The 14,823-nt window shown below is 36.8% G+C and overlaps 1 protein-coding gene across 1 annotated transcript; it reads right to left on the bottom strand.

Annotated features, from left to right (window-relative positions):
* Positions 1-6,221: 6,221 nt before the first annotated feature.
* Positions 6,222-10,983, bottom strand: LOC131040931 (alpha,alpha-trehalose-phosphate synthase [UDP-forming] 5). Its single transcript, XM_057974217.2, has 3 exons — positions 7,742-10,983; positions 7,196-7,469; positions 6,222-7,079 (listed from the first exon to the last, which is right to left on the bottom strand). Exons 1-3 carry the CDS (start codon positions 9,727-9,729, stop codon positions 6,723-6,725), a joined length of 2,619 nt encoding a protein of 872 aa, XP_057830200.1. The 5' UTR covers positions 9,730-10,983; the 3' UTR covers positions 6,222-6,722.
* Positions 10,984-14,823: the final 3,840 nt, after the last annotated feature.

The raw sequence follows: 14,823 nt of genomic DNA, 5'->3' as shown, positions 1-14,823 counted from the left end.
TCAAGGTAGAACTAGAGACAAGGTCACAAGAGATTCATATTGCTACCATGACAAAGAATTGAAAAGGAATTTGATTTCATTGTCCATAATCTAAATATTTGTAATCTCCTAATAAAAAGGTGTTGTATATTTGTCATTTATAGTCTTCTACAAGTGAATGAATTTCTTGATAATACAATTTCAAACATTTCACTTTTTCTTTTGTTTTGTACTTTGCTTCTTTATTAATTAGTCATTTGACATATTACCAAGACTAATCATGCACCTTCATTGATGGCAAAGAACTTTGGCAAAGAGCAATTAAGTTTTCTACCCACTTCTTTAGGCTAGATTATTTGTATACAAGATAAATGTAAAATTGCATCGAGCTTTGCCACTCATTTTGATGGCAAGACCATCACAAACTATATAGTAAGGAGCACTTCAACATGTGCACAACAAATTGTATAATTTTCAAAAATCTTAAGTTAAAATTTAGACTAGCCAATAGATAAAAATATCCAACTCATTATATATATGTGGCCATAGATAAGAGCAAGGAAGGTATCATGAATAAATGAATGACAAGGGGAAGCGCATACTGCATATATTGAATATAGGAGATGTAATGCCTGCCAAAATACCCTAGAGAAATACCCTAACTAACATGCAAATAGAGAAATCTTTGTTTTTTAAACATCTACTAATGCAACATGAACAACTAACTACTCATATGCATTTAAACATCATTAACATAACCACAAGAACAAATAATGCATGTGGAAATAAACACAATACATCTAAGCATTCCCTAGGGTATCTCAACGCCATTACCTAATCTATCCATAAGCAACAACATAACATCATAAACATGATAACACAATCACCACCATGATCTAATGCATACTAACAATAACTTTATCTAATTCCTTCCATGCATATACATATTAACATTCACTATCCTTTAGTATGAATACATCCAATTACTATACTTACATTAACCATCCCCTTTTGAGTTCATTTTAAATCACCAATACCAAATGTTCCTAAACCCAATCGCATATTCATAAACTAACATCATAGACTAATTCCAATATTATCTATCACATTTCCATTGTTTCACATGATACCAAATGTACATCATTAAATCCAATACCATAATTTCATTAATAAACCAATATCCATGATACACATGTTACATCATTATGTCCTTTGACATATATCATCTACCATTTCACATGAATACAATGTACATCTACATCAAGGAACATTGCTTCCAAATACATATACTTCATGAATTCATTTACATCAATCTGCTACAAGTTTCATCCATAGGTGAGAAGACAAGAGATCGACATCCACGCAAGAGCATCCAACGAAGAACATCCAAATGGAAGAAGGCATCAAACCACCTGACCATGTGGAACCATAAAGAACCACCCCTCGTGCTAGGAGATGACACAAGACCCCACTCACACTCTAGATCCAGGCTGACACCTAACAACCAAAGGAAAGAATGCAAATCATAAAATCTTTTATACGAAACTTGCAGAGGTAACACATCAAATCAAGACTCAAGGCACTAGGACCTACATGTAGGGAAAAAAGTGTCATCACATGTGACAAATGGGAACCTGGGCACATGTCCCAACCATCCTAGATGCACATGTGGAGCCATCTCAACCTCTATGGAGTAAGGGAGATTAACTTACATGGGTTACCAAGGCCTTCCCAATCCTGTCCCAGATCTCTACCATTGGGCAAGGCAGAGGGGCCACCAACCATTTCTTATCTTATTAAGATGAAATAATATATCCAAACCCCATGAATTATTAATTATATTATCACTTGATTACAAAGCATAAACTTCCAATGAGATATTCTAGTGATCTAGACTCCGAGTAACCTGGCCATCTACTCCACGCAATCCCGGACCCTCACTTGGAAGCCCACTCTCCCCCTAGCATGCTCCTAGACCTTTAGGGTAACAAAAAACATAAAAAACATCATAACGACATAATAAAGGATCACAAGTGGCATAAAAGTACTCACAACATCACTGAAAACTTGCTCAACATAATAGGATACATAAGGCCACATACAAGGCATGAACCTTCAACAAAGCATAACAATCAAGAGCCAAGCATAAACATGATTCAAATATCATTCCAAATCCATTTCTAATCCTCAATAGTGAGGTAATATGCATCCCACTGGAGCTCTCAAAATCATACCTCAACAACAAGGAATTTCTCCCTCTTGCTGGAGCAATCAAATGCATAAGCACAATCCTCAATGGTAGGGCTCAAAACCTCATACCGGAGCACAAAAATCATTATGCAAGATCAAAATACACCATAGACAACTCAGAGAAGCTCAATGCAATCCAAAAATGTCTCTAGAGAATGCACAAAATCCAAAAAACCAAACATACAAGCCAAACTAGCATTCCCCACACCTCTAGAGCAGATTAGTGCTCCTCGTTCATTGTTTAGCGCCATTGGTACACATAATGGCGTTTTTGGTTCATTCCCCAGCATTTTGGGTCCATTTGTCAGTGTTTTGGATTGTTTTAGTAGCGTTTTGGGTAAAAGTGCATAAAACTAAGTAAAACTGACTTATGATGAAGGGGCACTTGTCCAGGTCTACACAAGGGCTCAACATGACCCAAAAGAACTTCCCGGAAGGTTCGAGAGATTGAAAAATCATAGAGGTAACACAAGATTAAGGATTTACATACTCATAGAAAGAAAATGACATCAAAAACATTCTCCCAAAGTGTTTAGATTGACACCCCATTTGCACATCAACAAGGGGAGACCTAACAACACTATAATAGCTACAAAGAAGCATTACTAAGGCTATCCCAAGCCCAAATACATTCTTAGACCTTCATAAATGGCCTTTTGCCAAAAAGACAAATCACAGTGAAGATAAATACAACTCCCAGCAAGCTACAGGAGACCCAAACTTAACAAATTCAACACTATAACAAGGGAGATGCATAAAACAAAGCAAAAAGGGAGATCTAACTCCAATTCAAGGCTATTAACCCATCTAAATCATAGGAAGATGAAATCACGATAACACACAAAGAAAAGACATAGGAAACACATTCCTGGCAGTCACATTTTCAAGAATTTTGGAAACAACCAAATACAAATCTATTTTCCAAAATATCTTCCCAAACCCAAATTTAATCCTTTAAATATCAATTCTAATCCCCCAAGCAATCTTTAAACAAATTTAGAATGCAATCTTTGAACTGGCACAATGCAAACTAATTTTCTTTCTAGAAATCAAATGCAAAAGATGAAGAAGCCAACCTGGAAATCGCAATCCAAACAAAGGTAGATTCGAAGAAGAGAAAATCCAACAATCCAAGAGAGTCAATCTTCAATCCAAGCTCCCAATCGAATTTAGAATCCAAAATGCAAATTGAAATCTGTCGGATGGTAACCCGACAACATTCACAAAAAATTCCATAAATAAAAATTAAACTCCAAACTATAAGGAAATCTCGACCAATCAGAAAATTTGGTAAAACATTATATTATACCTACCATATATGATTTTGAGGTAAATATTATTTACTTATCCATTCGAAAATAACCAATCAAATAGAAGGGTAGGTAAACTTTATATTATATCTGTTTATACAAACAATATTAATGTAGCAATACCAATTAAATAAGTACAACCTCATCAATAAATAATTATCCATTAACTAATTAATCGAATAAATAAACAATAGTCATACTAATGGATAAATTACATTATCCCATTAATTAATTAAATAATAATCGTGCACTCACATCACTACAAGCAACCCAACCCAAAAGGGAGACATCGACACGGGACTATAGCCATCAACTTACGCCACAACATAACTGACAAGATGAACAACTAAGCCTAGAGTGTAGAGTGGGTTTTCATGTCATCTCTGATCAACTTGCCATTGGGATAAGACACGCTCAAACCTGTGAAGCCAAGTGGAGTCGATGTCTGGTACCTTCAAACTTGAAAATCACAAACTCAAATACAACATATATAATAACATATATCGTATAATGGGAAGACAAGTGAAAGGAAATCGCAACGCCACATCATGCTCACGAATGAGTGGTATGACATCGTCCCTTATCACGAACGCAATAGAAGACACTCGCAATCAACAGGCATTATCATAGTCATCATCATCATCATAAGATAGGGTTAATACACAACATGATATCATCGAATCACCATGCAACATGTTATTATCGAATCACCATGCAACATGATATCATCGAATCACCATAAGCAAACATGAACCACACATATAACACAAGTACATATCAATCATCAAAGAATAATCCATCATCACAATAATCTAGGAATCTCATCATCCATAAGTAATCATGATGTCAAACACAATATAATATGTCTAATATCCATAAGGAAGCATCTAAATCATAAGTAAACCCATAAACATCTAATCAAAGCATCACAAAAACGTCTAAACTATGTCAATATAGTCTAACGATGCACAAAAAAGAAAGATGAACCAAGGAGGGGTACTACAAGAGATCAACAACAAATGAGATTGATAAATATAATGCTAATAATCTGTTGTTTCCCAATTAAATTGTGTGTGAATTTTTGCATCACTCTGCCACTATTTTGAATACTCCATCAATTTGCCACATTTTTATAATGAATCATTTATAAACAATGCAAAAGTGACCGAGGACCTCTTCAAATGCATCACGAATTTCTTCTTCATACAAGTGAATAAAGATTATTTATTTACGAATATGAAAGGAAGGAGCACCTTTAAACCAAGTATTTCCAATCAACTTTTGTCTTTGATTCTTTAAAAAGTAAAGTTTTTAGCTTTTGAATTTATAATATATCATAAGTATCATCTATATTGTAAGTGATAGAATCATGATAAAATTTAGAATTTGTTAGTGCAATGGTGGAATTTATTTGAAGAAAAAAAACCAAATGCAAATGCAATACATGTTTTGAGCCAATAATACATTTCATTCACTTGCAAGTTGATATGTTCACACTAGGAGACTCCAAGAAATGCAACAATTTGACTCAATTGTAAATGAACGCAAAATCCATTTTCAACTTCCCAAAAAAGAGGTTAAAAAGATTTGCAATTACATTTTGTAAAAATTTACAATTATATGCATTTTGTATATATGACAAACTTATGCATTCAATTTGATTATAATCAACCAATTGACCTTGACAAAATCAGTTCAGACTCAAAGTGAATCGCAAATGATAAGAACCCCTTTGTAATGTTGATAACCATCTTGAAAGAAATATATGATCAACATGAGACAAATCAAATTGGAATCAAGGACGCTCATACATTGACAATACCCTGGTGGGACTGTAGCACCTAACCTCATGGTTTTCTCCATATTTTATTACTAGCAGGTTGACTTTGCATTTTAGAATTTGTAATCGATTTCTAAGTTCAAACTTCAAACTATATGGTCATGCATTGTGAAGTGTACTCACCAACCTCAAAATTACTTATTATACACTAATTTTGTTTCAACTAATACTCTGCAATTTTTTTGCCATAATATCAGAAAGAAAATAAATAAATAAATCTCTAATCTTTTATATTTCTTGAGCTTTTTCCAACTTTTCCCCACTTAAATTTCAATTAACTGAAAACCTTTTATCTAGAATGAATTTTCTACTATGCCCAACATCGTTAGTTTTGAGATTAAAAGATTTCTTTTGTATGGGTAAAACAATCAACAAATTCAACTCTTTTACAACTTCAAATAGTTGTTTGTCACTAAATAATGATAGGCGATGGCATAACCTATAGCATGTTCGAAGGAGCAAAGCGCATCATAGGTATGTTTACCAACTAGCAGCAGCATGTTTTTAGTCCATGAAGCATACCCTCCCTACCAAGGAAATTTAATTAAGTTGGAAGAAACACAAAAACTTAGCAATACATAGGGCACTCAATCAGCACATAATATTTAGTTACATCAAGTATTTACCTTAAACATTAAAAACTTCTAAGCAACTAGATTAATTTGTAAAATGGTAAAAACTAGGCTGAAGGCCTCTCCAAAAACACATTTTGAAACGAAAAGAATTAGACATCAAGTATACCAATAAATGTCATTCCTCATCTCATGGAAGCGGATTCTGAGAGGACAGGACTAAAATCAAAGCTTAGACCACAATTCTTGATTTGGTTCAATACCAAAAAGTGCATTGAATTCTGGTCCCATGTACACTTTTGCATTTGTTATTTGCTTCATTCACAACAATGTGTGCCTCAAAAGAACACAGTCCGAATATGCTTTCAATCTGCATGCCCAATGACAAACATGCTAATATATTTTCAAAATCAATTAGTGTTGCATTGAATTCAGGGATTGATCTGCAATGGTTTTAGAAGAATATTACAACAAAACTCTACCGTCACAATGTATTTACTTACATGATGGAGTGAATGATCCATTTGCAACAGTCTATTGCAGCCCAGAGTTGAATTACCTACTTGGAAAGAGTCATACAACCCCTAAATGAACTTCATGGCTTCAACCCTTTTGGTGGATGTCAAAATTCTTCCTCCAAAGGGACAGCAATAGCCAGCAATTCTTTTGTTCTTTCCACAACTTCGTGCTGGTACACTAATCATCAGTTGCATTTATTTGTATCTGAGACAGGGAGAAGAAGAAATGCATCTTTAAATTTTGAACCCAAGCCTAACTATCAAGAGCTACTTGAGTTGATGAATTCTTGGTTGCTTGATCAGAAGCTGTAGCCAGACCCTGAAGCATCCTTAGAACTTCTACTGTATCATCAAGATAATATTTTGCTTTACTGGGCTTCTGACCAACCGTACATGCAAATACTTCTATTATTGGCGAAATGACATCTGCTCTTGGAGACTGTGTTTCAGATTTCATAGGAACTGTAGATTGTGCCATAGTAGTTGTAATAGCCTCAAACATGTCTTCATCTGATCTATCATCTCCAATGCACATTACAAAATCAGGACGTTTATCCCTCTGCACCATTGTTGAAAGAAGTTGTTCTGCCACAAGCCCTTTATTTATGCCCTAAAGAACCACATAAACAAATGAATAGCATGGTCAATTAATCAACTACTATACCAGCCTTGCTTCTTGAGCAGATTTATTAAATTAACTATAAACAATATTATGAAATTCAGTACCTGGGGCTTGACTTCTACAATGTGATGACCACTTTTGACAACCACAGGCTCGTTGGCAAGCACACTCTCCAAATGATCCAAAAGTTCCTTTGCCTGGCATGAACCAAAATCTGGGTCTGCATCGCGATGATGCCAAACCAAAGCACTCTCCTTTTCTTCTATTGTAGAGCCATCGGTAGTCTCAGCATACAATTTCATGACAGGCAATGCAATATCTCTCCAGCCAAAGTCGATACCCTGCACAAAGGTTTCCCATTCTGCATCTCGAGTCCACCTGATATACATACACAAATAAAGCAGAGCACTTCAAAATATTTGTCTTTAATTCACAAGTTTATAATTGTAGACACTATTGCAGGATAAAATATTGAAATCTAATGACTAAAAAGGGACAAGCAAAGCCAAACTGGCTAACCCAAATCTATTGCAGGATAAAATATTGAAATCTAGTGACTAAAAAGGGACAAGCTAAGCCAAACTGGCTAACCCAAATCTATGCTTCTCAACAATGTTCACGTAACTTGCTATAAATAGTATGGACTTTACCTTATAAAGTAACCATGCTCTGCTGCAATTCCCAACATTTCACAAGGAGAGAACCACTTGCTTAGAGTCTCCCTTCCCCTTCCACTAACAATAAAGACAACATTTTTTGGATCCCGACAAAGGCTGTTCAAAATGGTCAGCACCTCGGGCCCAGGAGTTTTGTTAATGGATGTCTGGGGCATCATTGTCCCATCATAATCCAACAATATTGCCCTACTCTTAGTCATCTTGTAAGCAGATACAATGTGGTCTATTGAAAGTTTCCTGAAGTTCGGATCAAGTGCCACTACCCTAAATCCAAACCCAAAGCCAATGCCATAACATCTCCTACGAAGGTGATCAGCACATGTTCTAATCAAATCTTGTGTGAAACTCTGTGCCCAATACGCCACATCATGAGTACTGACATACCTATAATGCTTTTCGTGTCTTAATTGTGCTTCGGCCTCGGGAATGGAAATGGCCACATTCATGGCCTCAGCTACAGCATCAATGTTCCAAGGATTGACCCTGATTGCACCACTTAAAGAAGGTGAGCATCCAATAAACTCAGACACCACCAGCATGCTCTTTTTAGGAGCATTTGGACCTGCTCCATGTGTGTCATCTAATCTGGAGGTCCCCTGCCTACAGACTATGTATTCATATGGGGTGAGATTCATTCCATCCCTAACTGCAGTTACCACAGCACATTCTGCAATTGTGTAAAATGCGATTCTTTCATAGAAAGGAACAGGTCTGTCTATCAAAACTATGGGATCATACCCAGGTCTCCCAAAGGTCTCATTGATTCTCTTTGCAGTAGAATGTGTCTCATCTTTCACTTCCTCAACATCTTTGCCCATACTCCTTGCAGGATTAGCAATTTGCACCAAAACAACCTTGCCTCTCCACTCAGGATGCATGTTAAGCAGCTGCTCCATGGCCAAGAACTTCAGGCTGATACCTTTAAAGATATCCATGTCATCCACACCAAGCAGCACCTTTTTTCCCTTGAATTGATCCCTCAGCTCGCCTACCCTCCACTCTGTGTCAGCAAGATTCAACACAGATTCAAGTTGCCCCATATGTATGCCCACAGGCATAATCTTGATACTTACAGTACGCCCATAGTATTCCAATCCAATGTACCCTCTCTTGGACTCATACTCAATACCCAACATCCTGCTACAGCAGGAAAGAAAATGCCTTGCATAATCAAAAGTATGGAAGCCTATCAAATCTGAATTCAGAAGTGCCCTCAAAATCTCATCTCTTACTGGAAGAGTTCGGTAGATTTCAGAGGAAGGAAATGGACTGTGCAGAAAGAATCCAAGCTTGACCCTGTTAAATCGTTTTCTAAGAAATGTAGGCAGCACCATGAGATGATAATCATGCACCCACACAAAATCGTCATCTGGGCTAATCACCTCCATAACCTTGTCTGCGAAGATCTTATTTGCAGAAACATAAGCCTGCCATAGAGACCTATCAAAGCGACCCCCATGACCTGGAGAGAGAGGCAACATGTAATGGAACAGTGGCCATAGGTGCTGCTTGCAGAAACCATGATAGAACTTACTATAAAGATCAGGAGGGAGAAAAGCAGGTACACATTTAAATTTCTCAAGAAGAGTCTGAGCAACATCATCTTGTTCATTTGGATCCACTTCCACCTTCAGGCTACCAACATAGACAACCTCCAAATCCTCTGTCAAGCCTTCCTTTAGTTGCAAAAGTAAAGAATCCTCATCCCAGCTGAAGGCCCAGCCCCTGTTATCCGGCCTCCTGACAGCCCTCAATGGTAGTTGATTAGCCACAATGATCATGCGGTCCTGGCAGACAGATGACAGTACATCTGATGTGACACTGTTACAGTTATCATCATCAAGCTCCGAGATTATCCCAGGAACCGTCATGACTCTGGGCAGTCGTTTCCCAACCTTTGGAAAGGTTGGGAAATTGCCCGTGGCGAGATCCATAAGATTTGTATACGATCTTGACATCATTTTTACCTCCAGCTGTATTAAAACAAAAGAAGATGACTTCTGTTCAGATCTCTGTCCCTTAAAACAAAAGAATTTGCCTACTTTTCACACCGTACAATTAAATTGAAAGACCGAACTCAGAATATATGGATAACTATTCTGAATTCGTTTGATTCAAAATGCAGCTCCTCCCTTCAGGTTAGAATTAAGCCAGAATTGGCTTGAGAAATTCTTCGTACCGGAAAAAACAGACATGCTAACATATTGACATCATTTTGACGTCAAAACGATACGCTTTCCGACTCCAGACCCTTTTAAACAGATCTTTCCAGAACCAACTTGTCCTCTTCGTTAAACCCGCCTGACTCTCTTAAGAGACTAGATTCAACAAATTTGAATAAATATTCAAATTCTATTGACACCAACTGTCGTTGCTGCGTTCAAGAAAAAATTATTCTTGAGAAATCCTTCCTAAATGTACAACTCCATCTTTCTTGAAGATTGAAAATCCTTGATGTTTGAGAATCCTCAATGTTTCAAAGTTTACCCAATCCAAACATCCCCTGCACGCTGCAAATACAGAAAATGGACAACTCTGCACCATCTTCTTCCCGCACCTTCAAACAGAACAAAATTATAACAAATCCTTTAGAGTTTCAAATGAAAACAGGTATCTTTCCCCGGGGGTCTATCTTCTTGAAGATCACCTCTATCCCATAATACGCCAAACTTAATGAATAATCTCTGGAATCAAACCTTCCCAGACTAGAGCATTTTTCTGTTGTTCTTGATTTTCACTTCTTTTCAACAAACAACCAAACCTAGGAGTATTTTTTTCACCTCGAGTCTCGGAAGAGTTTCGAAGCCGTAAAATTTCAAGATACAAATGATTACAGTATCAAAAAAATCCCTGATCTGCGTCTTAAACAAGCAGAAGAGAAGAAAACTCAATGATTTGGACCTTACCCGACATATAGCCTCTATAACAACAAATCCTTCTGCATTTTGCTGGTGACGATCCACCGCAAGTGAAATCCACCAGCATGCTATAATTTCGCCTCTGCTTGGAGCATTCGGACGGGAAAATAATCGCCGCCACAGGAAGAACTCAGCCGTGCCAATTAAATGCGCAGATCAGACAAAATTTCCGAACTTAAAGATCGGATTGAAGGTCAGAAATCTGAAAGATTTATGATGCCAATCTTGTTCATCATTATCAAACCCTAAGAGAAACGGGTCCGTTTGCTATTTACGGGGGATTTTATAAAATGTGGTTAACTGTTTGTGTAAAATCCGGAATTAAATATTTGTGAAAGCGAAAGGATGAACAGGGGAAGATAAATGGATAAGGCTGGCCGGCCAACGCATGTTTAGCCGGCAGACCACGCTGGCAATTTATCGAGATGCCACGTGTCAATCTCTAATTGCAGAGCCCATAGAAGAGTCCGCTCTTTCGACGGAAGAGACATCGTTTCACGTACAATGATTGATAAAGTGGAAGAGTATAGCACGGACCACCCTCTACTTCCTACGGGACAGCCCTTCCTACGTGCCTTAATTGAACTCTTTTGTTTTTGTTTTTGTTTTTTGTTTTTCAATTTTTAAGAGGCCATTTTTTTGGGGTCTGAATCTGACTCTAACTAGCATATATAAAGTAAGTCGAGATGTCTTTCTCGTCTATTTTTATTAATTTCTTATATAAAAGTGTAATAGGTACTTCGAGAAGGATTTTGTGCGTGTTTATATATGTATGTATATATTTGCAATGTAATATGGGAATGCATTAAATTAATTAGGGTTAGGGTAAGTGTTGGGGTTGAGGTGAAGATTGGGGTTCACATTAGGATTAAGAAAAGGGTCAGCATTAGAATTAGAGATATAATTAGGGTAAGGGTCAAGATTAAGATTAGGGTTAGGCTTAGGGTAAAGGTTTAGAGATAAGGGTAGGGTAATGGATAGGATAGGGTCAGGGTTACAGTTAGGGTTAGGGTTAGGGTTAGGATAAGGGTTAAGATTAGGCATATCATTAGGGTTAGAGATTGAATTAGAGTTAGGTTTATAGTTATGTATAAAATTAGGATGAGGCTTGAAGTTAGCTTTTGAATTAGGGTAAGTGTTTTAGGATTAGTGGTAGGTTTGGGGTTAGATATAGGGTTAGGGTCAGAGATTCTAAATAAGGGTTATGGTTAGAGTTACAATTAAGGTTGTAGTTAGAGATTAAATTTAGGTAAGGGTTATGAATAGAGTTAGGGTTAGACTTATAATTACAATTGCAAGTAGGGTTAGGGTTAGGGTTAGAAATAGAATTAAGATTGCATGTAGGGTTAGGGTTGGGATTAGGATTAGGGATAAAATTAGCATTAGGGTCAGGGTTAGCATTAGGATTAGGGATAGGTTAGGGTCTGGCTTAGAGATATGATAAAGATTAGGGTTACAATTAGGATTAAGGTCAGGATTAATGTTAGAATTATGGTTAGACTAAGGGTTTAGGATTAGAGATATAATTGGGATTAGGGTTAGGGTTATGCATATGGTTAGATAGAGAATGAGGATTAGGGTCGAGATTAGCACTAGGGTTAGGGTTATTATAAAATGCTATAATATTAACTCTAATTGAATTAATTGAAGGTAAGGATGACACTAATTGAACCATAATATTAATTACATCCTAACCCTAATTTAACACTAACCTTTGACCTTAACACTAACCCTAATACCAATTGAACCCTAACCCTAACACTAACGTTAACCCTAATTTGAATCTTAAAACTAACTCTAACCTTAATTGAATCCTAATACTAATTTCAACCCTAATACTAACCCTAACCCTAATATTAAGTGAACCTTAACCCTAACACTAATTGTAACCCTAATCTACTAATCAAAAAAAAAATTGTAACCCTAATTTAAATCCTAACACTAACTTTAACCCTAATTGAAACCTAATACTAACCTTAACTCTAACCCCAAGTTTTATCTTAGAATGGTAGTCATAATTTGAACTTAACATTAACATTAACTGTAATCTAACTCAGAGTCTAACATCATTTGAACCTTAACCTTAACCTTAAGCTAACCTTAAGCTAACCTTAACCCTAACCTAATCCTTGCTATAATTAAACCTAACACTAACACGAAATTTTATCATAAAAATACAATGTTAAACCTAATTGAATCCTAAATCTTACCCTAATTGAGCCCTAACCATACCTAATTGAACTTTAATCATAACCCAAATTAAACTTGAACCCTAAGCCTAACCGTAATTGAAGCCAAACCTTAACCATGATTCTATTTCTAACCCTGTTTCTAACTATATTTCTAATAGTAATCTTGATTCTAATGGCAAACCTAATTATAAGTATAAGCCTAATTAAACTTTAACCATAACCCTAATTGAACCCTAACCCTAATCTTTTAATGCTAACCCAAGCTTTATCCTAGAATGAAAATCCTAATCTTAACCTACCCTTAATCCTTGCCCTAACCTTAACTTAACCCTAACTCTAACCTAATTGTAACTATAATTATACCCTAATGTTATCATAGAATTGCAATCCTAATCCTTATTGAATCCTAACACTTACCCTAATTGAACCCTCACCATAACCTTGATTGAACTCTAACCCTAACCCTAATTGAACTTGAACACTAACCCTATGTTGAACACATAGTACCACTGAGAGGGGGGTGAATCAGTGGTTCCTAAACTTTTTGACTTTTCAAAGCAACTTCAGAATACCGGTTATTAACTTAAGCACTAAACAATCAAACCGATGAAGCAAAAAGGAAGACCAAAGAGATCAATCACACAAATGCAACCCACAACACCAGATATACGAGGAAAACCCAATATGGGAAAAACCTCAGTGAGAAATGTTGCTAGAGACTATTGCTCCAATCCAGCCTCACAAGTAAAACATTGGATTACAAAGATTTAGGGTACCAACCCAAGGAGCACCAACCCCTTTTGTTTTAGGGCATCAACCCAAGGAGCACCAACCCCTGCACCAAGCTCCAACTTGGTGATGTATATTGAAAAATACAATTTAGATACAGTTAAGGCTTCTTGTTGCAAATGAATTCTATAACTCTTGATCAAATATCTTACTGTCCGTTGATTGTCTTTTCTCCTTCACTGAATCTCATACTACTGGTTGTGAGATTACTCTCTCTCTCTCACACAGTCTCACAACACCTTGTGTCACACTTGGATGTTGTCTTACTCTACCACACCTCACCGCTTTGCTTACTTGTGGTACTACAATTATACTGGTACTCAATCACTGTCGGTTAAACCCTCTCATCGGTTTGCTTTCTCACTTACTCTGCAACTTTCTTAGAATAAATTATAAGGCAAAAATGATCCTTTCTTGTACTTAAGCTCTCTTCTCTCTTTTTCTTCTCTACACCATCACCTTGCTTTGTTTCAAGCTCATATATTTATCACCATGGTTTCCCACCAAGAATGCATTCAAACACTAAGCGGTTAGGGTTTCCTTTACCCGACACAATCTTCATGAGATTTGATCCAGTCTATCTTGGATCTATCACCTATACTCCAGAAATGCATTTGTACACATTTTCCATTATCCAAAGCATACTTGCTAAAGATAGCAATCTCGTACATGATTTTCTACCTTGAAACCTGTCAACTCATAAAGCACTCAGTTGTTTCCTTTTCAAGGTCTTCTTGCAATTTGATTTCCTTTGCATTGATCCAAGCGCCAACTACTCCCTGATCTTCCTCTGTTATTCTTTCTTCCTTGAGCTGCATCAATCAGTTACAATCCTGTGATTTGTGGTTGTTTCATTAATGTCGACTAGCTGTTTCAACAACCAAATCAATGGAGGTTTCACCGACCTCTGCATGTTTGCCACCTCAACTCCACATGGCATCACAACGGTCAATCACTTAGCTCACCGACACACAGTTGGTTTATAATTGTACATCTAGCAAACTCTTACCGGTGAGACCTACTCCTTCTACTAACCGGTAGTGCACACTACACCGGTAGCACATCTTCACCTCCGGTGGATTTTGATTACTTTAACATTATGCCTCTTCGTCATAAATAGGCAGCCAACTTCCAGGCCAGTTTATTGCTCTACCGG

Source organism: Cryptomeria japonica, chromosome 3, assembly GCF_030272615.1.
Source record: "Cryptomeria japonica chromosome 3, Sugi_1.0, whole genome shotgun sequence".
NCBI classification, from domain to species: Eukaryota; Viridiplantae; Streptophyta; class Pinopsida; order Cupressales; family Cupressaceae; genus Cryptomeria; species Cryptomeria japonica.
This window is presented reverse-complemented; position numbering and strand designations above follow the sequence as displayed.